Source organism: Fringilla coelebs, assembly GCF_963513975.1.
Source record: "Fringilla coelebs genome assembly, chromosome: 13".
Taxonomy (NCBI): Eukaryota; Metazoa; Chordata; class Aves; order Passeriformes; family Fringillidae; genus Fringilla; species Fringilla coelebs.
The window spans coordinates 16,646,132-16,672,988 of NC_140039.1; the positions used below are offsets into that span (position 1 = coordinate 16,646,132).

At 42.8% G+C, this 26,857-nt stretch overlaps 1 protein-coding gene across 1 annotated transcript in view; it reads left to right on the forward strand.

The window, feature by feature from the left end:
- Nucleotides 1-26,857, forward strand: part of SLC25A26 (solute carrier family 25 member 26) — an 83,582-nt gene that overhangs the window by 47,682 nt on the left and 9,043 nt on the right. The window contains exons 6-7 of the mRNA XM_084214624.1: nucleotides 10,022-10,066; nucleotides 21,002-21,071. Coding sequence (XP_084070750.1) covers nucleotides 10,022-10,066; nucleotides 21,002-21,071 — 115 coding nt within the window. The remainder of the gene's footprint in view (nucleotides 1-10,021; nucleotides 10,067-21,001; nucleotides 21,072-26,857) is intronic.

Below are 26,857 nucleotides of genomic sequence, written 5' to 3' on the forward strand. Positions count from 1 at the left end.
GGCAGACAGAAATGAAGTGCCTGTATAAAGTCATGCAAAGGAGCTCAAAGGCTTATGATGAAAGCATCTTCTCCATAACTGGATTAAAACAAATCATTGAGAGTCGTGGATTTTATTTCCACAGTTCTTAGGCCAGTGATGCCATAGTACAAGGAGGGTTTAGGCTCCTTTGAGGCAGCCTGCAAGGAGCTCCTGAGAGCAAACCCTCCCTGCTCTGTGCACGCTGGATTTGTGCAGCCAGCCTCACTGAAGTTTTTTCCCAGCTTGCTGACAAGCAGGAAGTTGGGGGATGCAGGCTTTCCCAGGGGCTGGATTGCCATGGACCAGGCTGCACGTGCACACCTGGGAGGGCAGCGAGTCCCAGGTGGCCCAGCAGTGTCCAACCCCACATCCTACAGCTGCTACCTTGGGCTGGGGCTGGAAGAAATGCTCCATTAGGAGCAGAGTAACTCTCCAGCTGCATCAGCAGGGAGGTCTGCTGGGTCCAGGGGGCTTCCTGTTTAAATAGTTACAGAGTCTGCAGAATTGGTTAAACTGTCAGAAAAGAATTATAGAGGGTAAAAAAAAAAAATAATAATAAAGGAACCATCCTTCCTGTATCTGTACGTGCATTGTCTGACTGCTCCTTTGGGATCAGCCAAACGCTTGCTGGGATTTTTCAGCTCACTGTAATGAGTTTTAGATTAGGTCTTTTGTGATGTAGAATCAGATTAAAGTGTGTGGAATTGTAGCTGCAGTGCAGGAAAGTTTTAATAGGTAAAAGTTAAGGGAAATATTTATCATGAGGTAGTAGGTCATTTCACTTCTGCAAGATCATGTCCTGTGGTTGGGCCAAAGCAATGCAACTGTTAATTAAAACGGCTGAACATGGCACCCACAGAAGGAAACTTAGCAAAGCCCCATTTTGCGAGGTACAAAATTCTGAATCTGAAGTAAAATACCTTTACATGAACAGTATTTCCTGAATTTGACATTAGTCTGCATTCTTTCTCTCTGCCACATGATGGAGATGATGGTGTAAGATACACAAACTGTACTGCACAGGCCTTACACTTCAGGGACAGAGGTTTCAGCTTGGTTTATAGTACTTGTTCCATTAATGTTGGTTTTGCACTACCACTGATGGAGTAGTTTTCTCAATAATATCCATGAAGTGTTTTGTTGAAAACAATGTTTGCTTATTTTTCTTTTTGGTACAGTTTGGATTTTTCTTTTTTTTTTCCTCCACAAGGGCAAAGAAGCAGGAGTACCCTTACAAATAACCAAGGGTAAGTGCAGCAAAGTGCCAAAGTCTGTACTTGGTAAAATATTCAAAAAAACTTGGTTAGCTTACATTAACTGTATTGGAACTTAAAATTGTACTTAAAAGTTAATGGTTTGGGCTCAGATATAATTAAGGCTGTTGTGTATGTTCTGTAATAGCAAGGAATTCACAGCAGTTCCTGTTAAACGAGTTTAAAAAAAGGAGATCCTAGAGCCTGCTCCCACCATGAGTGGGGTCTGTGCATCCTGGTAGAATCCAGATTAGTTGATCTTGGTGTTGTGCTGTAGAACCTTTGCATACATCCTCTCCTCTTTTCTCCATCTTTAGCATCAGTCCTGATCCAGAGGCTGTCCAAGCCACATGTGCAAAATTCCCGGTGATTTCAATGCCTCTGGATCAGGACAATATGCAAAGGCAGAGATGGATTTCCTCTTGGAAATTTTTTTTTAGTGATACTCAGAAAACTCTTGGCAAGGGATGTATTTAATTTTTATGGTGAGAGCTGTTGTGTGATATTTGTAATCATAATGTAGTAACAAGACATTTGTAACAAAACTGGTATAGGCTGAGATATATCCAAGATGGGAGAAACACATGTTTCTTCTTTTTGGTTTTTTTTTTTCTTGTGGCTGTTACTGTGAGGACAAGAGTTCCTTTGCTGATGTCAGTGCAATTACAGCTGCACTGTTTTCCAGTTTCTTAGACTGAATATTTGCTGGATGAAGCAATATTCTCACTGCTCTCCACAGATCCACCTGCCTTGTGAATCAAACATGCTGTCTTTGAGTCAAATCCTGGGTTCAGTTTTGGGCCCCTCACCACAAGAAAGACATTGAGGGGCTGGAACTTGTCCAGAGAAGGGAAAGGAGCTGGGGAAGGGTCTGGAGCACAAGGAGTGGCTCAGGGAGCAGGGGGTGCTCAGGTGGGACCTCCTCACTCTCTGCAACTCCCTGAAAGGCGCAGCCAGGTGGGGATCAGTCTCTTCTCCCAGGTGACAAGGGCCAGGGGGAGGATAAAAGGCCTCAAGCTGCACCAGGGGAGGTTCAGGTTGGGCAGCAGGAAGAATTTATTCACTGGAGGAGTTGTCAGGCTTTGGAAGAGGCTACCCGGGGAAGTGGTTGAGTTCCCATCCCTGGAGGGATTTACAAGCATGTAGATGGCACTTGGGGATGTGGTTAATGATGTGCTTGGGAGTGCTGGGTTAACAGTTGGACTCGATGACCATAGAGGTCTTTCCAACCTAAATGATTCTATGATTTTGTGAATCTATGTTGCTTGTTTAATTCCTTGTGCTTAGGTCCTTATATAACCCGCAAAATTCTTGAAGAATTGTTCAACTCTGATACTGCAAATCCATCACTCCAGTGCCCACTAGTGAATGTTTTTTTCTTTGCTTAGCGTTTCCAAGTTTGTATTTAGACGCTATTCCTTGATAGGTACCTTTCATAAGGCATTTTTGTAATCATATTTACATTTAAAATGCTCTCAGAGTCAGGGAACTGATGCTGCCCAGACTGTCTGTGTGTGCACCCACGGGTTGATGTAATAGCTCCTCCAAATGTTGGGAGTTTTCCCTCAGAAGACTTCTTCCAGAAATGCTGCTCTCCATGCTCTTGGGTTCTGCTCCTGTTTCTTTCATGAGAACAAAGATTAGTCCTTCATGCTCCTAAACTCAATGCATGTGCATGACTTAAAGGCATTACCTACCAATAAATAGGAGATTAGCTGTGGCTTGTGCATTTCCTGATCACTGCAGGTTTTTTCAGATGGCTCGTTGTTATCCCGTTTCCTTTAACGATGGGACACTTTAATGAGTTTGCCATCTGACATACATCTGCTTCCTGTTAAACAATACCTTCATTCTTCTGGAGCTGCTAAACTCATCTTTTATCCTACAAGATTTTTATCTGTGCCCTGAAAACAGCATGTACCAATCAGTGTCAGCACGTTCATTTGCTTGCTGAGAGGTTTTCTTAATATGTTGTTGAAAATTAATAGCAAAACAGGCATCTCCTTAAATGCTTATTTGTGGGAAAATAGGGGAACATGGATATTATTTGTGTAATTAGGGGCTGGTCAGTCCAGTTCATGTTTGAAATCCAATAAAATCGACTTTTGTGGCTGACAGTATACAATCTCTAATAGTTTTTCTGTTTTCCCAGCAGGGTAAGAAGGGGTTGGGGGTGGGATGTGAGGCTGTTAATGTTGTTTCTTTTAGGAAAGAGCCTTCAATAGCTCAGTGATGGTCTGTCTCACGCGTGTGCAAAGTTAGGGCTCTGTGATCATCAGGATCTCTTAAATCAATCCAGCCTGCATTGAGTTTGTGCATCTGCCTCAGTGCCTCTCTTTTTCCCATGTTTTGGAAACATGCAGTCGTGCTGGATCTCTGACTATGTCTTTCCCCTTCGCTGGTCAATATTGCCCCTGCAGAAAAACACTTTTTGTGTTATTTTTCTTTGCTTTTTTAATCACAGAACCTTTTTCACATGGAGGAAAAACTGAATTTTCCTTTCACTTATCTTTACTATGTAATATGCCATATAAGTTGCTGTTATAATGAGTGTGTGATGCTATTTAGGAGGAAATGTGAATGTGAAGTCCTAACATGCAGGTCCAAAGGACATCTGTGAGAATGGCTTGTAACCAAATTAAGCAACCCTGTGGGGCACATAATGTTTTGTCTAGGAAAGGAATTTAGTTCCAACCATTCACATATGCCAGGTGACAAGTGGAAATACTTTGGGGTTAGAGCTGGGGAAACATAGGAAGCAAGGTGCAGATATTTATTTGAGAGTTAGCAGATGCCTGAACCAGAGAAATTACTATAATTCAGGAATTTTGTATTTCTTCCCGTTTACAGCTTGCAGTTTTCTCCCAGCTCACTCAGGGTTAATGTTATTTGCTTGAAAATGAGGGAATTGCTGATTACTTCAGGTGGCTGCTGGTGCATGATCTGAAACCTTTGTTTTAATTACACACTTGGCATTGTTGAGATTGATGTTTCTACCACCCTAAACGCCATTCCTTTGCCTCTGGCAGTGCTGCAGAGCTGGTGTTCAGCACTGAAGGGCTGTGAAAAGTTGTTTGTTGCTAATGCAACTTGATAGTTTTCCCTGTGATGGCTGAGCTTCCCGTGGGGTTCCACCTCTCTGGCTTGGTGCAGTCTTACAGGAAGGTGCTGTGTGTGAACTTGGTCCTTCACTGTTTTCCTTAAGGAGTGAAGCCAAAACCTCTTCCCTGGTCATTGCTATGCCAGCGTGGTTGAACTTGTCTGAAAAGCTTTGTTTGTTTTTGCATCAGTGTTTATTAACAAAGCCCTCCATCATTTGTTTAACATATAAACTTGTCCATTCTTTCATTACACTCCCAACCTGCCATCTCACAGAGCTGCAGGAGCACAGCTGATGGCTTTGACAGTCTTTCATTCATGTTCAGGTTACAAACTACCTTTTTATAATTCAGTTCCTTGTGGAGTCTGCAGTTTTTCAAGGAGGGCCTGGGGGACAATATTAATTGAAGCTTTGCAAGAAAAGAAGTCTATTTTGTCAGCTCTAGGGTATCCCATCGATGATGGGTCTTAAACACCTACGCCTTCAGTCAGTAGAAAAGCTGTGAAACCTCTGAATCTTCTTATTGGTGGCTATTGCTATGACCTCTGATGTGACCAGGGGCCAGCCTTGCCTCATTTCATGCTGTCTTTTCAAAACCCATCCTGGGGAAAGTATTTTTATAGCTGGAACATCAGTTTATCCTAATCCAGGTTTGACCTGGGCAAGTGTGTGAAGAATTTTAGGAGGGTAAGACACTGAACCAAATTTGCTGGGATTATTAACAGAGATGTTTAACTCCAGTGGGCTGACAGGGTTGTTTTATTCTGCTTTAACTTGAACCTATTTAAAAACCCTTCTATCCTTTATAAAGAAGCTAGGGAAAAAGGGTTTGTAATAGGGACTTGGGTAAAGGGAAGATTGTTCTGAAATTTGCTGTGTATTTTTGCTCTACAGAAATGGGTTATTAGACTTTTCTTTGCAATTACAGTGGAGAGGGCACAGTTTGGCACAGCAGCTCAGTACTCCTCATAAATAAAGTCTTGGACAGTTATGGCCCCTCTCTCCTTGTCCTGGTGAGTGCAGGTGACAGGTTGGGTGCAAGTTTGAGAGCTGCCCCTCGAGGATGAAGTGGGTTCTCCCCGAAGTGAGCAGATGTTCTTGCTGCTGGCCTTTGTGACATTCATACATTCAAAGTCCTCTTCAGAAGTGTTTGCTTTTCTCCCATTGCTGTTAATGTAGGGAACAGTGGGGGTGTGGGTGAGAGCAATTTCTGGGATTTCAGGGACACTGAGAAAGCTCTTACAAGGTGAGCCTGTTCCTTCTCTGGCTGTTTATGCCAATCTCTCCTCCAGTATTTACTCTAACGTTTATAAAAATAGATAAGTCTTCTGGAGAGCAAAGCCTGCTGAACTGGGGACAGGGAAAACCTGAATAAACAAACATGTGCCACAGATTAGTAAGAACATCTGTAGGTTTTATATTGTTTTGAGAACACATACCACAGTTTTTCAATTCTTGTGCTCTTTTAGTTTCTCCCTTTCTTTCTGTCTCTCTCTTTTCTTCTTTTTAAATATATTGCTAATAAAGGTTGGAGGTAGGAAGCACAGCTGGACTCTGCATGACATGCCACTGTTTAATTTCTAGCTCGGAGGATGAGAAGAAGAGTAGTTTTATTGTATCCTAGAAGAGAATAAAGCCACATGCAAATTCCAGCCATGGACATCTGTTTCCTCTTTGTGTGAAAGAATTCTCATATTTGGAAGGGAATCCCAGTTCTGAAGGGGCTGATGAGGTTTTGGTTTTTTTTTTCTTTTGGTTCTTTCCCCATTCTTTGCCACTCCTTCAGCTTGCTGCCTTTGCTCTGGCTGCTGTTTTCCTCAGGACAATGTCAGCTTGCAATTTAACATCAGATATCGAATGGGTGAATTTTCAGTGTCATATATATACAATACTTTAAAGTTTTGTGTTGGAGTTACAAAGAGCATTATTAAGTTCCTCCTTAAATTTCTTTTATTTAATTAAACAGTATTTGGTGGGAGGAGTTTTGCTCTGTCATTAATCTTCAGTACTTACAGGTTGGTATTTTTCTTTAGAAGCGAGATGTGTCTGCTGCTCTGGTGGCAAAGTGCAGCTATTTCTAAAAGTAACTTGTTAAACATAATCATTTAAAATTCTTTGTATCAGGGGAATTAAGTAGATGTGTAGAAATAAGCATCTGCAAAGTTCATTACCTTAAGTTAGGTATCAGGTGCTAAGGACTGCAGGGACCAGAGTAAATGATAATTTCACTAACCTATAAAACATTTTAGAATAATTATTTGCAGCTGTCTGGGGGCTTTAAATTTGCCTTTTGTGTGTGTTTAAGGGTTGACTCTGATGAACAAACAGCATAGTTATATAACATTAGGCCAGACATGAGAACTGGTACTCTCTGTCTTTTTTATATTAATGTCAAATGAGAGGTTGCTGGAGCTTGCCAGGGTTTCATATTTGCTGGCAGCAAGTTACCCACATGTGTGGACCACATTTTTATTGTTGCCTTAGCCTATTTCAGGCAGAAATATCTCTGCCTAACAGGGTGTGATTCTGTTCATTGCTGAAGAGCTTTTCTTTTAAGAAGAAGCAAAATACAAAAAGGAATGAAATGCTGTAAGTGTTCAAATTAAGAAGTGTCCCCAGACTGCAAGATTTTGTCACGTCTGCCGTGGTGGAAGAATAAAGGGCAAGAAGCCATCTAAAGGCTTTTTCATGGTCGGATGAGCTACCCTCACAGAGCTATTTCTTTTTGCATATATTAATGCTACTTTTGGGTGTGGGCTGTTTAGTCTGGTCTCTTAGGGAGAGGAGGCTTATGCAAGCAGGGTGTTTGCACACACGGACACACAGCAGCCTGCACAGCCCTTCCACATCTTGACCACGGAAATGTGGCGCAAGGGCAGAGGCTGCGAAGGTAAACAGGGGCTCTGATAACTTTTTTGAGGGGAGGATAAAGGTGATTAAGGGGTTTGAGGGAAGGTTTTCAATGGGAGCTGAACTTTGAACAAGGGCTGTGGAATAGATCTGGAGAAGCGATGTGATGGAGGTCTCTGTCATGGGAAGATTGCCGAAGGCAGCTTGGAAATGATTTGGCTTCAGAGAATCTGATGACAAAACCCAAATCCACTGGAAGACAGACTCCCTTTCATTGCAATACCCATGAAATTGCTTGTGTGGGTTTTGTTTTTAAGTCAGGATATCAGACAGGATCCAGTGGGTGACTGCAATAAATGTAGGGCATCTCCTTAGAATCTTCTTAGTGCAGCAAAGATGCTGCTGCCCTGCTTGGTGGTGGTGGTACTTCCTATTCTGTTTGGGTTTTGCAAGTCTTTAAACTCTAGTAAAGCATGACTTATGAATGTTTGAATGTTTAGAGCCTTATCCTGGAGCCCTGCTAGAGAGGAGGGAGCCCAGTGGCTGTGCAGGTCACCCTGACACACATCTGAAATCTGCATTCCATGGGGCAGGTGGGGAAAAGGAAAACCCATAATCCCCATCCAGCCCAGGCTCCCCCTGAGCAGGACATGGAAAGCAAACACCACTAACACTGAAAATCAAACAGCACTTGTGAACAAGTTTCCCCTTTGATTGAAATGCTTCTAGCTAAGTGATATAAAGGGGATTATGTCACAAGCTTCCCTTGTTGTCTTATTAACAGCTGCTTAATTTTACCACTCATTCATGAGCACAAAAAAAGCAAAACTTGGAGGCTGTATTTGAAAGCTTGTTTTGTTTGGTGTACAGCTGGATACAGAGCATTTCCTTTTCTCTTTTTTAACAAATTTGAAGCAAATGTATTGGTTATTGTTACTTATTTTTCCCTATTTTTTTGGTCTAGATCATAGAAGATTATGTTGCTTTTCATTTTACATTGCAAAGAAATCAGTCCATATAATTTCAGTTCAACAATGCTGCAGTAGCATGTGGGTGTGTATATATCCTCTCATAAATATATTACCACACATTACTGTCAAAGAGCTGGGCTTTTTCACCCAGTATTAAAAATGAAATTTAATTGCTACACTAGAGTTTCAAGACCCTGATAAATAAGAGCCATGTCTGACCTTTATTCTGGGGCTCTGAGATGCCACCAGGGATATTGCTCGTTGTCCAAGATGACAAACTTCCTCTGAGATTTCAGTTTGTCAGCTCAATGTACAGCAGTGACATTGATTTCTTCTCACTGCCATTTCCTGCCTGAGTAGATAACAAATTTTCTGTGGCAGGTGTCTGTCAAGTTTAGTTTTGCCTGGCAGATTAACTTAATAGACTCATTTATTAATCATTACTTGCAGCACAGAGAAGCAGACAATACTCTTTGTCTCCTGTGATGTTGAATGGATGTTCCATTTCAGATTCCTTTGTGTAGCCTGAGTTTGGGTTTAATAAGCCATTCATGTCTCTAGTGAACATTTTTAACCTGACATCACTCAGAGCAAAGATATCTGCATTAAATAAGCATGATCCATTTTGAGTATCTACTCCTTTTCATTGTAAAAGATGCCTAAGTGCTTTCTGAGACTAAATAATTTGATATATGAACTGCCAAATCAGCCTAAACAAGGGGGAAGTTAAGAAAGATAAAAGTAGAAGAAAACAGGTAGTTGGAGGAAGATTTGAGAATGGGACTGGCTAACAAAGTGGAGGAGATAACGCAGCTTTAGGAAGGGGCAAAGCAGACCTGCAGATCCAGCTGTAGGGCGATCCTAGGCCAGCCAGTGCTTTCCTGGAGACCCTTTCCTCTGAAATATCTTGGGACAGATGTTCAGCCTGGAGATTGCAAAGGCAGAGTTGGTACCAGAGGTAGGAATTAGACAGGACTTCTCTGAGCGGTGAAGGACAAGGAAGAATTTAGCGGAGGGCTTTGCACAGGAGGAAATACAATAGAAGGCATAACCTTGGAAAGGGATGTCTCCTGTTGCACAGTGTTTCAGTGTGTTCACAATGCAAACCGACTGACGAGCTGAGGTTTTTATCAGGGCAGGGTCTGTGAAGGACATGGAAATGCACAGGCACTCCTGGGACAGGGGGCAGCAGGAATGAGCCTAGGCAGAGACACAGAGATACTGCTGGGCAGGAGAACCCCTCTCACAGGCAGGGAGAGCCACCAAGCTTCTCCCTTTTGGCTGGCTGTGGTAGCTCCCCACAACCTGCTTTTAATTCTCAAGGGAGCTGGTTCATGGGAGATCATGGGACGTGTTCAGGAACATTTTTGCAGCTGATGCCCAAGGGCAGAGCCCTGACTGCAGCACAAGAGCTCAGCATCTGTGAGAGTCTGCACTGCTGAGGATGTTTTTTACCAAGCTGTGTTCCTGGCCTTGGGAACGTGTTTCTTGAACCATCCTTATGGCTTTCTTGGCTGGCTGACAAACCAAGAATGTCCCTGCACTAGATCACACTGCTTATTGCACTTCTAGGCCACCCTGGTAACAATACATTAACCTCTCAGCAGGGAATGTGATAAACAAAGTAAAACTGCTTTAGTGAAACCAGTCATCTAATGGCAGCATACATAAAGTGTCCTTAAAGATTTGTAAGTGTAATAAGCTGCAGTTCACTGGGAGAACAATAACTGTTCCTAATTTAGCCAGTTGAGGAACATGCCAACCCAATTTACTTTGGTAACATTATGTTGTTGTTCTTTTTTTTTTTTCTTTTCCCACCTCTCCAGATTCCTTTCTCTCTGGTACAGTTTCCTCTCTGGGAGTCCTTAAAGGTAAGTTCTTTTTTAGTGATGGAAATAGAAGTTAAACATTTTGCAAAGGCTTTCCATGGTAACTTATCTAACTCCATTATTGTGATTATGGGTATGCTCAAGAATCAGTAATTATGTGCCAGCTTACCTGTGCATGTGAAGATCATATGCCTGAATATCTGAAAAATAACAGGGAATATCTAACCACTGATCTATGGCATGCAAGCTAGATTTTACTCCCAGCATGCCAGAAATTTTATCTTCAGCTCTAACTTTTTTTACTGCTCAAGAAGAGTGGGAACCACCTTGTGTTGTGTGATTTTTATTTTTCTTTTTAATTTTAATTTTTTTAGTGTTTGGTCTTCATGGTAAAAGGAAATTGCAAATGAGAAAACTGTTTCAGCCTGGGCTTTGTAAACATCACTGAAAACATATTTTGATTGGCTGCATGTACTTTATTTTAATGTCATTTAGAGAAGGTGTCAATGACAATGTTTTAACAGTGCAGTTGTTACCATGGTCAGAGACAGGATCTAGATTTTTGAGTGGAGGGTTGGATTTGAAGATGTAATTTCTCCTTTGTATTTCCTTGAACTCATTGCAAAAGATGAAAGGTTTTTCAAGTACTTGGAGGTAATGAGGTGGAAGCAGAGAGAATTATTGCAAATCATTAAAAACATTGTAGCAAAATACATTTGTGAAAGAGGAGCTGGAGAGAGAAACTTTCTTCTTGGTAGGAGTGCTGGACTCCTGAGCCAGCTCAGCAGAGACCCAAAGTGGGACCTTGTGTGTTGGTTTAAACAACATTTGTCCTCTTGCTGTGTGTCTGTACCTGGGGCTGTTTGGTGGGGACAAGCCCACAGTGTGACTATTTGCCTGTAAAGGCTTCAGGGAGTTCAATTTAAAGGTGAATCCACAGGCAGGAGGAGCATGAAAATCATCAAGGGCTTTGGCAGAAGTGAGCTGTGCCGGTGGAGGAGTCTGGGGGTACTCCAGGAGCTCAGCCTGCTGTGGGGTCTGGGTGTCATCCCACTGCTCAGGGCAGCTGGGGCTGCCTTTTTAGGAATCTGCTTGCCTGGCAGTGTCCAGGAATGGCTTTCTGTAAACTCTGCAGCAGCGGTGCTGGCCCAGCCTGCTGGTGGTTAGTGCAGCAGGCATGTGTGGGAGCAAGAGGTGGCAGTGCTTAAAGGGGAACAGTGTGGTGTTCATGCCAAAACCACATAAACCAGCAACATCGTGTAGCTGTTTGCAGAATGTAAAGTTGTTTTAACTAATGTCCACGTAGCTGTGACAGTAAAATGTATTGTTTACATTACAGGCTTTAAAGAAGACAGTTTGAATTTAGCTAACTGCAGGAGTGAGTCACTCAGGATGAGGCATCATGTTTAATCTCAGGAGGTCAGTGCAGATCTGAAGAGAAACAAAACTTGTGTCAGTTTGTTCCACAAACCTGTTGCATTATATTCTTCTGATGTGAAGTCAGGAGTAGAAAACTGCAAAAATGAGTCTGGCATACTCAGTCACTTTGGCTCAGCAACAGGGAGAGAGCTCAGGGTTGGTCATATCAAAGCCAGGCAGTGAAAGCAGAACACATTTTGTTTATCTGAGGGAAGCTCTTAAAAATTGTCCTGACAGTATAACAAAGGACAAAAATCATTATGGTCCTATCAAGAGGATGGATGTGGCCAGTAACATCACTGGAGTGTGGCTGAGGGTGTTGAGCTCTTCACCTTCTCATGGGTGCACAAAGGGAGCATGAACAGACAGTAATTGCAAAGAAATAGAAATGCAAAGGACGAGAGAAAAATGGCACAAAGCCTGAACAGAAAAGACTTATTGAGATGATGCCTGAGGGACTGTTCTGCACTGGATTAATAGGATTACTTGAGAAAGTAACTGTGGGAGCAGTTGTGTATGATGTGTGTGGCCATCTCACTGAGGAGAGTAGAACAAGAGCTGTGGCTGTGTCATATTTAAAACCATTACTGTGAGGTGACATAAGCTGATGGAAGAGACTCAGTCCTGATTCCCTGAACAAGCTAATCACCATAAAAATAAGGAAAATCATTCCACTGTGAAAGGACAGTTAGAGAGGCACATGGAAGAAGAAGAGAGGTTCCTTTTCCTTCAGATATGTGCTGAAGGAACAGGGTGTTAAGCTTAAAGAAGCCTAATAAAGGCATGTCAAATGGTGTGTTTCTATACCCCATTTTCTCTATCTGCTTTACTCCAAGCTGCTCTGGTTATTCCTTATGCTTTAGTCACAGAGTTTACATGCACAGTTTTCTCCTGTCTGTGAATGTGCACCAGCTGTCCCTGTGAGAGCAAACTTGCATGCCATGCACTGAACTATGTTAAAAGAGAGAACATTGTATAGATTACTGAACTGTAAGGTTACCTTGGCTGTGGGTGCTGGCAAAGGGAGAATTGCAGTAATTAGCAAGAAACGGATACTGCTTCAAATCTGGCATTACTGATAGTGACTCAGGTGAACACACAATTTAGGAACAGGCAATAGACTCCTTCCTTAGTTCACAATGTCTCAAGAAACAACAATAAAGAAATTAAGTGCTTTCAATTTTAAAATGTGTTGGTTTTTTTGGATTTTTTTTTTTTTTTTTTTTTTTTTATTTTTTAGTATTTTTTATTTAGGTAGCATCCACTGCTATAAGGTGTGTTTAATGTCCTTTCTCTTCCCAATTCTCCATTTTTCCATATTTTGTTTGAGGCACAGATGATTGCTATCAATCAACAGAGAGAAGGAAGCTGCTGTGGTGTATCAGATTTCAGGACCTTGTAATCCCCAGCTAGGGTGAGTTAGTGTAGCTCTTTTCTGTCTTTTTAGTCCAAGCCTCACAGGTAAAACAGTCTTGAATTCTTCTCAGAGTTCAGGGAAAGAAAGGATGTTACAAATTTTATTCATTTTCTGTTACACCAATCCTCAGAAGAGCACCGTGACTGAATATCACTGTGACAGTTTGGTCAGGTTTAGGTTCTTTTATGTGGGGTTAATGCTTCTGATCCCATCTCAAAGCCAGGTGGCCCTGAAGAAAGGCAACAGAGCATGAATGTGTTGTGCTTCCCAAATACCAGCCAAGCACAGAGCCTTCCATATTAGTTCAGGTTTTGGAATTAATATTGTAAGATACAGTCCCCTTGTTTGCTGCCCTGGAATTTCCAGGGTGCCTCAGTAAGTTGTTTTGGAAATACTATCTGTGTGTTCCTTACTGTGGGAATTTCACATTGTGGGCTGTGTGTTTGGCATGAAATTGTTGTGGGTTACAGGAGCCTGGTGCAGCTCCTGCGTTCTTCCTGCTGCCAGGGCTGTGCAGTCTCTGCTCAGATGACTCTGGCCCTGTGCTGCCCATCCCTTCTGTCTTATCTTTTATTCTTTTCTGTTCAGACATTTTATTCAGCTCTTATAATCATCATATCAGAATTCCTACCAGCAGCACAGAAGGGATTTATCATTTGTTTCATGTTTTAATCCTTCTCTTTTAGAATGAACTGAAGAGCTTTCATTTCTGCTGGGGGGCTACTACAGACATACAGGGCATCAGGTGTTTTGGGGTTTTTTCCAATAAAATAGCATTTTAAAACCCTACAGAAAATCAAGAGCCTCTGGTTAGGTTTGAGTCCAGAGACATTTTGTCAAAAATGCCTTTTTCTTAAGGCTCAGTGGCAATGGTCAGATCCCTCAGAGAACAGTGCTGTAAGATAAACCCTTCTCAGGTGAAACAAGACTCAGTCCTCTTGGGTTTTATGTTTCTGCATGTTGGCTGTGCTTCAGAGCCTCTGAGAGTTACTCAAATGCAGCTGCACAGGGAGAATGGTCTCTTTATAGAGCAAATGTATTGTATGTCTGCAGAAAAGGCTTTGGTAGCCAGGGAGGAGGGAAGGAGCAGGCAAGACAGGAGGACACAGGTCTCAAATGAGTTGATTTGAAAAACAAGGGGGGTTTTGTTTGTTTAGTTGGTGGATTTTTTTAAGGAAAGCAAACCTTCTATCCTGGGAACCTTTTGTCTTTCTCATTAGACAGGTCTGACTCTTAAGATGAGACACTTGCTAAGACTGTGGAACATCAGGGTCAGCCAGTCCTGCCCCTACAAACCCAACCTCTCTGGGAGGGCAGGCACACACTGTGCTGCTCTGCTGGCCCAGGAGCTTCAGAGAAAGATAAAAATCTTCAAATGACCGCGCTCGAGGTGATGTCTGACTCTTCTGGCACTCAGTAGGGCCAGGATTCCCCTCTTTGAGTGCTGAGCAAAATTTAGAGCTCTTAGACTTTCTGCAGTTCTAGTGAGCCCACAAGTTTGGGTTTTTTTTGTCACTCATTTTAGCAATAAAATAATTTTCTCAAATCTATAGGTCTCACAAATTAAAAGGTGTCATACAAAAAGAGAATGGGGAGAGTCCAACTGTTCCCCCGTGAGGCTGAGCAGGATCAGAAAATTGGTTGGGTCAGAACAGGAGTTCCATGGGTTGGTTCTGAGCTGGCTTCTGCCCACACAAGGGAGAGCAAGTTTGGGATTAGGTCCTTTGTTTTCTGCTCAGGTGCAGCTGTCACTGTAGGCATGAGGCATTTGTGTGCTGGTGAACTGAACCATAGATCTGAGGGAAAAAGCACCATAGATCTAGAGGGAAACGTGCTCATTTGCTTGGTTCTCTTGGTTCCCTCTCCAGAGAGCTCAGCTGCTGGGGGCTGGGATAGGCAGTAGAGGGTGGGAATTGATTTTAGGGTCAGCTCAGCCTTGCTCTTGGTCATCAGTGCAGATAGATTTTGAGTACATCTTGAAGTTTGCTGTGCAAAGACTGCTTGATGGCTTTCTGTGGAAAGTGAACACTCTCACCTTGGTTGAAGCTCGTTGCACCTGATTTTTAAAGTTAATAAGAATGAAAAATTTACAGAATACTTCTGCCCAGGCAGCTGGGGTTCTCAGCAGTAATATGTGTTTATAACTCCACCATTGAATCAATAAACCACATGCTATTTCCCTCCTAAAATTTACAGTCAGATCTGTTGCTGCTTAACAGGGCAAGTAGAAAATAGAGGCATGTAGCCAAACTGGGCCTTAAATGGCTCTTTCCCTGCTCTACAGGTAGGTGACCATTTTCCCTTTGTCCTGGAGAAGCAGTCTAATATTTCTTTCCTCTGTGCTCAGCTGCATGTAAGTCAAGAGCAAATGAAAGCCAGGCCCAGCTTTAAAGCCATTTCCTCACAGGCGGTGCAGTAAGTGCTCTACCATGCCTTGCTCCCTCTTGGAGTAGCAGTTGGGCTGATTTTGGGATTAAGTCCTCATGGTTAAATAGCACTGTCTGCCATTTGCTTAGGTGCTGAATCAGGAGAACAGCCCTGCACGGGGCCGTGGGGGTGGGATGTAACGTGTCCATGCCATGAGCAGAGCTGCTGCATTTTTCTCACAAAGGAACAATGCACCCAACAGCTGTTGAGCAAACAGCCCTGGCTTTATTGCTGCCACAATAAGTGTCATTCACACCATCCTGGGGCACAGCCCGAGGAATGCTGCACACCATCTGCACCAAAGGCAGAGAAACAAATGCAAGCCTTGCTCACAGCACTGCAGGCACGTTTGGGAAAAGTCAGATGGCCTTGGATCATCAATACAGCATTTCAACAGAGCAGAGGAGAACAGGCTCACACAGTCTGTAGATACAGAGCCAGATTGTGATGCCTTCTTGGTCATGCCCAGGCCACAAGAGGTTCTCTAGAAGTTGCTAAGCTTGCCAGTGACATCTGGGGATGTTTGAATACCGAAGATTTGATTTGGACACTGGTTATTTGCTGAAGAACCTCAGCAGATTTATGCAATTCTTCCATGTAGTTTATTCACACACACCTATGAAGCACAGATCCATTAGGTAAAAGCAGTGCAGGTGCTCAAGAAAAACCCTGCTGGCTTTAAAGTGATTTTTCAGAAGTGCATTTTCCCTCCCTATATGTCCCTTTGTGCCGTGGAAACTGAGTGTAGCTGTTCTGCCTTGCCATGGGAACACTGCTTCGAAGAACATTTCCTTTAACCAGGCTTTTAGCACATCCATTTTGATTTACATCCAAATGGGTCACAGACATCAATGCAGTATTATATGGGCAGAAAAAGGGAATGAAATGCTTTTAACATGAAAAATATGCTCTTGCATATAGGCCAACTTTTGTTCTCTTTCAATTTATCTAGGATTTGGGTGGGTTTAATTCTAGGACTGAATTCAGTACTGGCATAAGTGAGCACAACTCCATTAGTGCAAATGGAATCTCAGCATTTATGTCAACAGTGAACTTAGATCATTGAATTTTTCCCATGTTTGGGCTTGCATGTTTCCTGCAAGATAATATACACATGTACTTGCCCATATGCTGCACATATGCACATAAAAATCCACCGAGGAGGACATTTGGCTCTTTGCTCCATGTTGACTTTCTGTGCAGAAACAGCAATCGACTTGTGCAGTTCTTGCTTCTCCTGTAGCTAATGTGCCATGCAGCTGTAAGGGTCAGCCATGCAGAATGCCACGTTGGGAGTAAAATCCCTAGCAGGAAAGGCAGACATGAAAATTGCTTTTCTTTCCTCAGTCTGCAGGACCTCACATGCACACAGATCCATGTGATTCATTTGTACTGATTTTTTTCTCCCCTGTCACCATGAGGTTGAACACTGTTGTGAACAGAGGGGTACACAGAGATACTCTAGATACTTATCACTGGAATGAATTGTAATATTTATTCAGCTGCAGGCCTCAAGTGTAGTGTATGCCATGAGCTCTGCTTGAAGAATAGCAAGGCCCAGGCAGAGATGTCTTATTCTCTGCAATGCTTCCTGCAGCACTGATGGTCATCAGGTTTGAGAGATGTGGGTATTGCATTTTCCTGGATTACCAAAGCTTAGATGTCCTGAATATAGACCATAACCTGGCTGCACTGAGAACACAAAGCTGACAGCTGATTTTTGCCACAAACTTTAACTATAAATGTGTGGCAAAGGTGACAGGCATGCACAGGTAAGAGTTGTGTGCCCTGGTCAAAGGTTATTGGCCATCTGGAGGCCAGGTGTCCTCAGCACTGAGGAGTCCGTATTTGTGGGCACCAAATACTTCCCTCCAGTATTTAAAAGCAGAGGTAATATTTTCCTTATTTGTTTTTTTTTTAGATTGAGGGGCCTTTGGTATATCTTGAGAGTGACTTTTCCAATGCTCACTCTTCCCAACAAAATGGGATGTCCTTGTTTTCTCAGTATCAAAAGAGCTAAATAACATTTGTGGTGAGAATTCGGGGACACTGGCCTATGGAGCAGGATGAAATGGGATCTCTAGGAAGAAAAGTAGGGCTCTGCCCACATATAAAACTTGACCCTTCTCTGTGAACATTATCCCTGTGAATAATTGGAAATATGCACTCAGGCTTCCTGCTGTGTGCCATCCCCTGAGGCCACACCCGCTGTATTGCTTTACATGGTGCAGCAATGCACAGCGAGATTTACATATATATCACAGAAAAGTGTTTACAAAAAAAATTACCATGTGATTGAGCTGGGAAGCTGCAGAGGGCCCCAACTGTATGAGTTTCCATGCACTTCAGCCAGAAGATTTATTTCCAATTTGTTATTCATAAGGGAAGAGAGAGAGAGATTGGGATGGGGTCCTTTGAAGTGGAAAACAAAGTCTTCTATTCAGCCTTCAGCTTAATAGAATACACATGACACAGGCTTGGCATGGCGGCCACTTTCATGTAATGTGCTCCTTGTCATTCTGCTTCCCTAGGCTGGGAATGCTGGTGGGAATGGGTACTGCCCTGGAACAGCCAGGTTGTCCCCTGCAGCCTTCTGCTGCAGGAGCACAGTGTGAGCAGGTAGGAGCTTTTTTGGTGATGGCAGTGGGGACACAGGCTGGGCCAGCTGCTGCAGTCGTGTTGCTCGTAATGCCCAGCTTGTGTTTCATCTTGCAGGAGCACGTGGAGACAGAGCAGTGTCCTTGGGGCTTCTGCAGGCCTTACTTGGGCACTTCTGCACTGCTTTGGAGCCTCTCAGCTGTGCCCCTTGGGCTCTGAGCTCTGCCTGACCTGAGCTCTCCCCGTTATCCCCCCGAGTGGAAGGCTCTTCTGCTTCTGTTCAGCATCTAGGATGGCAGAGTGGGCCCTAAGCATTATACCACTGCAATAACCAGCAGTTTTGTTCAAAGTCAGTGTTTTGGGGAGATATGTATATGGATCTTCTGTTTCTTTCCAGTAACAAGGCCCTGGTTTTATAGTAATCTACAAACCCCTAACAGTTTCTGTGCTTTGCCCTGTCTTAATGGTATTAAAACCTGCTCAAAGGGCGAGGGTTTTTGAAGAACTTACAGGCCTGACTTACCAGCCCTGTCAATTAGTTGGTCCATGGGCTATGAGAGAAAACATGTGTGACCTCCAGCACGTCATCCTGGCCCACAGCATCATGTGGTTAGAAAGAATTTGGACAGGAGTCCTGCCGGTCCTCTTGGCCCTGTGGCTCTTGTTCCTCTTGGCTTCCTCCAGGATCATGTCCTCGTGCCCTGCTTCCCTCTTGCTCTTCTGCATGTTCAGGTTTGGAGCTCTGGGTGAATCACCGAAATTGGAGATGGAAAGAAACACATGAAGTCATCTCATCCTGCCCGTGCCAGTGCAGGATTATTCCCCACAGTTCAGTCTTGAGTGCCTTCTCCAGTCTATTTTTAAATGACTCAAAGGAGAGGGCTTTCCTCTCCTCCCTGGGGAGGCTGGCTCCGTGGTTCAGTAGACCTCACTGTTGGGGAATTTGCTTCCTGTTCTCCAGCCTCAATTCTCCTTTTCCCTAATTTAATTGAACTGTTCCTGGCTCCACCCTTTTAAAGCATTTTCCATATTGCATGACTGTTGCAAATACCTGTTGTCAATTTGCAGGCATAATGGATGGGAATTCATCACTGTTTGCCTTGCTTGGCAGAGGCTCTTTGTGCAGAGCTGCCCTGGGCAGCCAGGCTTTATCAGAAACTAGATTTTAGAGCTACATGCCAAGAAATCAGAATGACCTTTTCCTTTTTCTTCGGACAATGACATTAACATAAAACCCCATCATGACTGAGAATAGGCTGGGCTTCTGGCAAAGCCATGAATGTCTGTAGTAATGGGCTGGTTTTCCTCTTAGTCTTCCAGCAGCTCTTGCACAGTGCATTTTTACATGGCAGCAGCAACTGTTCTGAGTTCTTTGGCTTAACTGTAGATGTACAGATGTTTGGAGAACGGGTGAAAAAAAAAATACAATAATTCTGTTTCTATCAAAAGAAAGCTGTGGCTCCAGAAGCTCAGTTTTTAAACCCTGGCTTTCAATTCAAGGTTTCTTAAGCACCTGAAGTGTTTTGCAGATGGGTGCTGAAGGTGGGATTCATGCTTTGATGGTACCCAGATACTCTGGAAGGGAGTTTGTCTAGGGGAGTGTGTCCTTCTTCCATCAGGACTGAGTTGCAAGAGAACTGTATGTCCAAAGACTGTAAGTTATTCCAGAAAAGCATATTATGGTTTTGAAGAATTATGAATCTCTATTTATTTATTTATGAAATGAAAATCAGTTTCTGCTGTGGGTGATGGCAGAATAGCAGCCCATACCAAAAACACCAGGAAAAGAATGGCTAGCATTAGAGAGGTTGGAACCCCTCTAGTGCTTTCGTACAGCAGAGCTGCAGCTATTTAGCTGTGGCAGGGTACCAAACAACATTGTGGCTGGCCATTGTTGCTTGAACAGTTTGATTTTTAAAACATTCAACTGAAATATAACCGCCAGCCAAGCTGGAAGAAGCGAGTCACGAGGACAGCATGTTAAATGAAGAGTCAGCAAACGAGAGCAGAGCTCTCCTGCTCCAGTGGAAAGTGGCTGCACTGCAGACCAGGAGCCCAAGAGCAATAATCTCAGCCTAGCACTGCTATCCAGTTGCTTCTAAGAAAATTTTATAGTACAGAAGTAATATGACTTTGAAAAGAAGGAGAATGCCACAGCTATAAAATAAAATTGCTGATTTCTCAATGGTGGGCCTCAGAAGGGCCGTAGATCCCATCCCTTTTTGCTCAGTACTGATCCTCACATCATAAACCAGAAACCTCTCTTGCAGAGCTTCCAATGTGAAGTGTTTCAGGAGATGAGAAAGGGGTGATGGAGCAGGCTGAAGGAGGGGAGAACACAGTGACTGTAGGTGCCAGGGAAAACCCCTCGCAGCAGACCCTGGCCTTTGCTGCTGATCCTGACAGGGCTCATCAAATTGTGTGATGTGGCTTGAGAGGTGGCTTTGGAAGGCACTGTTCCTGTTGGGGCTTTCAGTGTGTGTTTAAATGCTGCTGTGAGGAAATGGATGGGAGCAGGGTGTGTGGGAGCCGTGGAGAGGAGGCTGTGTGGTCCCTAACGACGCCAAGTGAAAAACAGAGACACACCTGCTTTGGGCTATAATGGGAGTGATAAGAGTAATTTCTTAATGATGGGGTTTTTTGGGGAGTGTGAGGGGAAGGGTTGGTTTAAGAAATGTAGGGGAGCAAACAGGGCTTGTGTCTCATGGAAACTGTTCATTTTAAATGGGAGCCTTTTGTACATCTGGGCTGAGCTGATATTGGTTCTTGCATGCTGCCCTCATGCTCGGTGTTTTGCTTTGTGCTGTTTTATCTGCCAGAAAGAAAATAAATTCACAAAATATTTGCAAAGTTGCATGGCCACAGGCTTAAATACATACATATGAATTCCCTGAAAGCAATTTGCTTCAAGCCCTCCTCAGTTCCAGACGTCTTTCTCACTCCATCTGCTTGTTCAAGTACACAAGTTCCTTGGGAAAAATCACTTATTACATCACTCAAAAATGCCACAAAAATAGCTTTTCACTTAAGTTCCCATCCTCAGAGTTAACTCACATGGGGATCAGATAGATTCAAACATTTAATAACTTTTTATTTTCCTTTCTCTTTAAACACAGGATCTCTGGTCATGGAAGCAGGGTCACGTGGTGGATTCTTGGCAGTCAGCAGTCTGTGGAGCTTTTGCAGGTGCAAAGGATTATATGTTATACTGGGAAAGACTAAAGAAGAAAGGGAAAAATGTGCAAATCTATTAAGTATAGCAGAACAACATTCCTTTGTAATTCAAGTTTGTTTAGAAGAAAATGGATCCAGTTGTTGTTTGGAAATGGGAAAGTCAGCAAAGGAAAGAGAAGAAGGAAAAAAAAAGACTCAAGCAGGGTGTCTGTTTGAAAGACAACCAATTTGTTTTTGACAAATTTCTGTTATTTAAAAACTGTGGGCCTGTCAGTCAGGCTTTGTGATTATTTCAAAGTTGATTTGTAAAATCCTCATCCAGGAGAAACTTAGTTTGGGTGGGGGTTTGTGCAGCTGTTCGCTCCGAGCACTTCCCCAGGGGCTGAAGTGATTGCAGAGGCCGTGATTCACCATTCCTGTGACAGCTCTGACAGCCACCTAGATTAACTGGAGGCAGAGAGCAGAGGGCCAGCACTGCTCAGCCTGGAGGCAAAAGCCTTCTGCAGCAAAAAAACCCCAGAGGATGAAACATCTGGGCAATCTCCAGACACTACAGCAAGAATAAAGGGTGGCAGAATACAATACACCCTTGTTACCAAACAAGCCAGAAGTTAATTGAATTCTTCAGTAGGCTTCTTGCTTGAATTTAGCCTACTGTACTTGCTTCCAAAAAAACAAAAAGAGGGAAAAAAGAATCAATTAATGACTCATCAGTGTAGCTGACAAGTTTGAGGGAGGAGAGATTCAACTGTCTTAATAGAAAAAACAGATTAATAGTAAGGGGATGGATAACCAGAGCTTTTTCCCCAAGGAGCTAAAATACATTTTGAGATTCCAAACTAGTAACAGAATATGTGGAAAAAATAAATCCTGTTTAAAGAGAAATTATAGCATTTCTTGAAATAGAGATTATCAAAAGCAAAGCTTGTTCTTTGATAAGTTACAAACTCAGAGCCATTACATTGTATGTAATTTTTTAAAAATAAGTTCTGTTAGGAGAAATGAATTATTAATAGCAGCAGAATTCCAGCAGAGACTGAGGATTCGTTTTGGAGGGCACTGAAACTGCACAGCTGAGGGGAGGCAGCGTGGCTGTGGCTGCACAGGGTTAAGAGATCGGGTGTGTGAGCAATGAGGGAATGGTTGAGGTAGAACTGATTCCATTTTGGGGCCGAGGGAATATTTTAGGTGACCTCTTGTAGTCTTGTCCAGCTGTACTTTTTCTGTTTATGCTGATGGGAAGGGAGTTTTATTCTGCTTAAGATCCTGCTGTTGGATTTTACACTGACTTCATCAATCAATGCAAACACAGTAAGAGCAAATGAAGCAGATAGTTCATTTTTGTTTTGAAACAAATCAAACTAACAGACTAGAAATGCTTTAAAATGCAATCTGTATGTCTGCAGGTGTGATGGGGCTCATTAATTTAACACTGCTGATTTCTTTACAGTTAGATTGATACAAAAGCTGTGTTCAGGCATGTTCAGGGAGCTGGAAAGGTTATCTGATTTACCCAAAGCCTTGCAGAGTAATTTCCTGAGGTCAAAATTGGTGCTTCAGTTGGGAATTTAGCCCACTGCCTCCAGTTCCTTCTCTGTATGTCCTGATTCTGACCAGTTGTGCTTGGACTTGCTGCTGTTTAATAGATGGTCAGCAGTGTCTGCTCCTTGTCTAGCAGAAATCTGGCAGGAGGAGCCTCCAGAGGCACAGCTGGGCATGGACATGTGCTCATTGTCCCTTGGTACACGCTGGGGACACCAACACTTTGTGCTGGAGGAGACACCAGGTCCTGGAGACTCCAGCATAGAGACTTCCAGGTCCATGTGGTGGCAGATGAGACACTTCAGCCTGGTTGCCTTCCTAGGCTTTATTCCCCAAGCACAAATCTTTGCAGAGCAGTAGTTTTATTTTGTAGCTCATGTTGTAATTGGTGAGGATAAATATTCTCTGGGCCACCCATCCTCCAGACAGCTTTTCCTTCTCTGTTCTTTGTCTCCCTATTATTTCCTTTTCACCAGCAGTATTGTAATCTTCCTTTCTCAGGTGTCTTTTGAGGAGCTGCTTCAAATCTCAGGAGGCTGAACTCTTTTTGGATCAGAACCTTTCCCTCTGTGTCCCTCTGAGATATGTTAACAAGCTGGCTCTGATATTGATCTATTCTGGTACCACATCCATTCTATTTCACTGAAAATATTTAGCCTTCTTGCTGAGGAGAGGTAGTGGAAAAATAATTTCCCTGCATTCTGAACAATGGATTCCAGAGTTAAAAATTATTTACTACCTACATGTAGCTTCAGATGTGGAAAGAAAAGCCAAGCAAACTCTTTATCCCTTTCTTTCCATCCCAAAACAAAAAAAAATTAAAACCTCACTAGTACTCTGTGAATAAAACAAGATGGATGTGTGCATAGAAGTGATTTTAAAAGGAGAATGTTATCCAAAAAACAACCTTTGCACACAGATATGCCCTCAAATGCCACCATGGTAGTGGGTTGGTGAAATCACACAGACAGGCTTTTCTCCTGTGTTCTTTGCTTGAATTCAATACTTTCTAAAAATATGTTAGAGGTCCTGAGGGGCAGGGTAATAAGCTGAAAGAATCTGAAAGAAAAGTCCTGTTTAGCTTCCCTTTATGGCACACACATGTGTATGTGTGTCTCTATGAGTTGGTTATAACTGTTTGGTGAAGACAGAACCAAGAGCAACAATCTGTTGAATTCCATCCCCAGTGCCTGTGAAATGGCAGCAGTTTCAGCCTTCATATGTAGAATGGATATATGTGATCCATGGGCTTTTTATGGAAATGTAATAGGCATGAACATAAATGTTAGAGATTTGGAATCTTCTCTGACTCATCTGTTAATAATTTAATCCCTCAAGGCCTTGTCCAGCTTTATTGTCATCTTTGGTGTCTTAACAGAGATGTTTGGAGTATTTGGGGAGTGGAAAAGGTGACACCTGAGGAGCTGGTGGGGAAGAACCCAAAGGTAGATCTAAATGAGATTTTAAGCCTGAGGTTGTGTTTGAACCAAACCTTGCCTCTGGGCTTAGACTGCCTCAGCCCAGCCCTGCAGTGTGCCAAGGCAGGCTGTCCCAGGAGAGCTCCTGTGCTCTCCATGCAAGTGGGACCATGGCAAGGAAATCCTGCCATTGGGCATTAGCTGTTGGAAAAGAAAAGCACTGCCCTGGAGCATTGAGGTGATCCCCAGCTTGTCACAGAACCTGAATATCCATTTAATGTGACTGCAAATTGCCCCCTTTAAGATGCCTTCTTTCTCACTGCCATAAGAAAAAGTGTGGCTTAACATTAATAATTAATGTTCTGTGGTGACAAAGTCACCAAGAACGGAGGTGCAAGTCCAGTGAGTCATAATGCACTAAGGAGAGCTTTTTGCACATGAACAGGGAGGATTTCCCATCACTTTTGTTTTGATCTAATCGGCTCTGACAAGATTACACACTGTGTCTAAAAGCCTCTTTAACTCTATAGCTCTGAATAAATTTTTGAGTAGTTCTCAAGATTTCCCTGCAGAGTCTGCTTGGAACATGCTTCTAGCCCTGAATTGGTTAAATCTCTGGAGGGAGCAGTGCTTTGTCTTGGTATTTCTGCTGAAATCCAAAGAGGTTCTTGGATCACTTTGCTCTACTATAGGCAGGTGTCGTTCCCACACTGATAAAGGAGCAGAATAAATTTCCTCTTAAAAAAAAATTAAAATGATACCAATAAAATAAAAGTTCAAATAAGAACTTATTGATTGAAGAGTTCTGAAAAATGCCATTTGTGAACTTGGAGATCAGTCAGTGTAAAAGGATGCTATGAGGTTTAGCATTGGACCTGAGCCACTCAGTTTTTCAACCCATGTCTTGGTTTGGAGACAAATTCCAGGAGAAAACGCCCTGGAATGAACATTTCCTCTAAGGAGAAGGGCTCCAATAATCTCTTTTTGCCAATGAGAGAAATGAATACCAGGGTGAAAATGAAAAAAAAACCTGTTTATTAACAAAAACCAAGATCCTGGGGAACTTCCAGGTGTCAGTACAGAAAATAATAATGAAGAAAGCCAATAGTACAGTTTGACCTGAATAGTTTTTCTTTTCCTAAGATGGGCTGATTCCAACAAGGAACAAATTCCTGCCTCTTGAAATGAGCTTGGCCTACAGAACAGGGCTGGTATTGCAGAAGAGAGAGCAAGGTCTGGCCATATGACAGGAACTCAGACTCAGGGAGAACCCCTGTAATGGCCAGAAGGATTCCCTGAACCCTGCAGAAAAGGTGAGGAGAAGTTAAAATGGTACAGAAAAGCAAGATGCCAAAACTGAAGGAGAATTTGTCTTTCTCCCTTCATAAGATTTTATTTGAGGATTGTGTCTAAGTACCTGAGAAACATTTTCCTGTAGCAGCAAATTTTACAGGCTGTGAGAGCCTAGGATTATGTATTGTCCCCAGGTGAAGTATTTCCCTCAGTTCTGATGCTTTTATTTGTGTATGACAGCTAAAATGGTAGAAAATGCCAGCAGCAACCTAGGGGAATATTTTAAGTCCTCAAGTCTTTTTATTCTTATTGCCAAGTAAAGGTAAATCATGCTCTGCAGATGTCTGTCACCAGCACTTCCATCAAGGACTGGTCACTGGGAAAGTGTGAGTAGCAGGGGGATTTTCTGTTTAATACCCTGACTTGGTAAAGTGTGAATATACAGTGACCACTGTAACTTCTTGGGAGATGGGTGATGAATTTTCCACTACAGCATGAAGGTTTATTTTCCCAATAGAGGAATTTGCTCTGCTAGAAGTATTAATGAGCCAAGAGCCTTCTCTGATGTGCAAATCCATCTTTAAGCCTGCTTGCTGAGCCCAAGTCATCCCCAGCTCTGTCTAGGGCAAGGGAGAGAGGAGCCTTGAGTTGGTGAGTGAGCCTGGACACAGACTGCCTGCAAAGGTGCCCTTTTCTCCATCAGCTCTGCAGAGAAACCAGGGTGATTTAGGAGTGAGAGGCTCCATGTGTCTGTGCCTTTCTTGTCCATGTGATACTCTGATGCTTTTCCTGGTTGCTGATTAGTGGAGCAGTCTCCAGCCTCATGTGGCAACTCTTGGTGAGTTCAGTGACAGCAGGAACTGAATGATTATTAAATAATTAAGTGATTTAAAGATCTGTTGGGCCCTATTGTGGATTAGTGCAGTGCACAGCCCTCCTATTTTCAATGAATAGACTGGCTTTAGCAGTTTGTGCCTGTTGTATCAATCTGGTGATTGGAAGCAGTCAAGTTTTAAGTTCCTGTATTCTCTTCCTGGATACCTGTGTACTAAGTTTAAGAGGTCAATCTAAAATTATCTTGGACGTTTAGAGTTAAGGCTGGGGAACATTCATTTTGTCAGACTCTCTGCCTTCAATAAAAAGCAGTCCCCAACAAATGCTAGCTTTAATCTCATGTTTTTGTCAAGCATATACAAACTTGCTTTTAATTTAGCCGCTATCCTGCTGCTTGTTGTGCTTATGAAGCCTTTTATTGTTGCTGTTGCCATTCTGAACTGATTGGTAAATCTGTACCAAATACTTCCCAGTGATGGAAAAAGAAACATTGAAATGTTAATAACGAAGGAGTAGGGAAGATCCAGATGTCAGCTGGGGAAAAAATGAAAACCAATCAGCCTTGATTAAACTTTTCAGATAAGAATTTGGGAACATCATGTCAGGATAAATTGTGTTTGTTCTAACCACTCTATCAGCCAAGACTGAAGCTGCTGCCAATAAGAAACTCTCAGGAATAAATGCATAAAAAAAGTTACAGGGATCTGATAA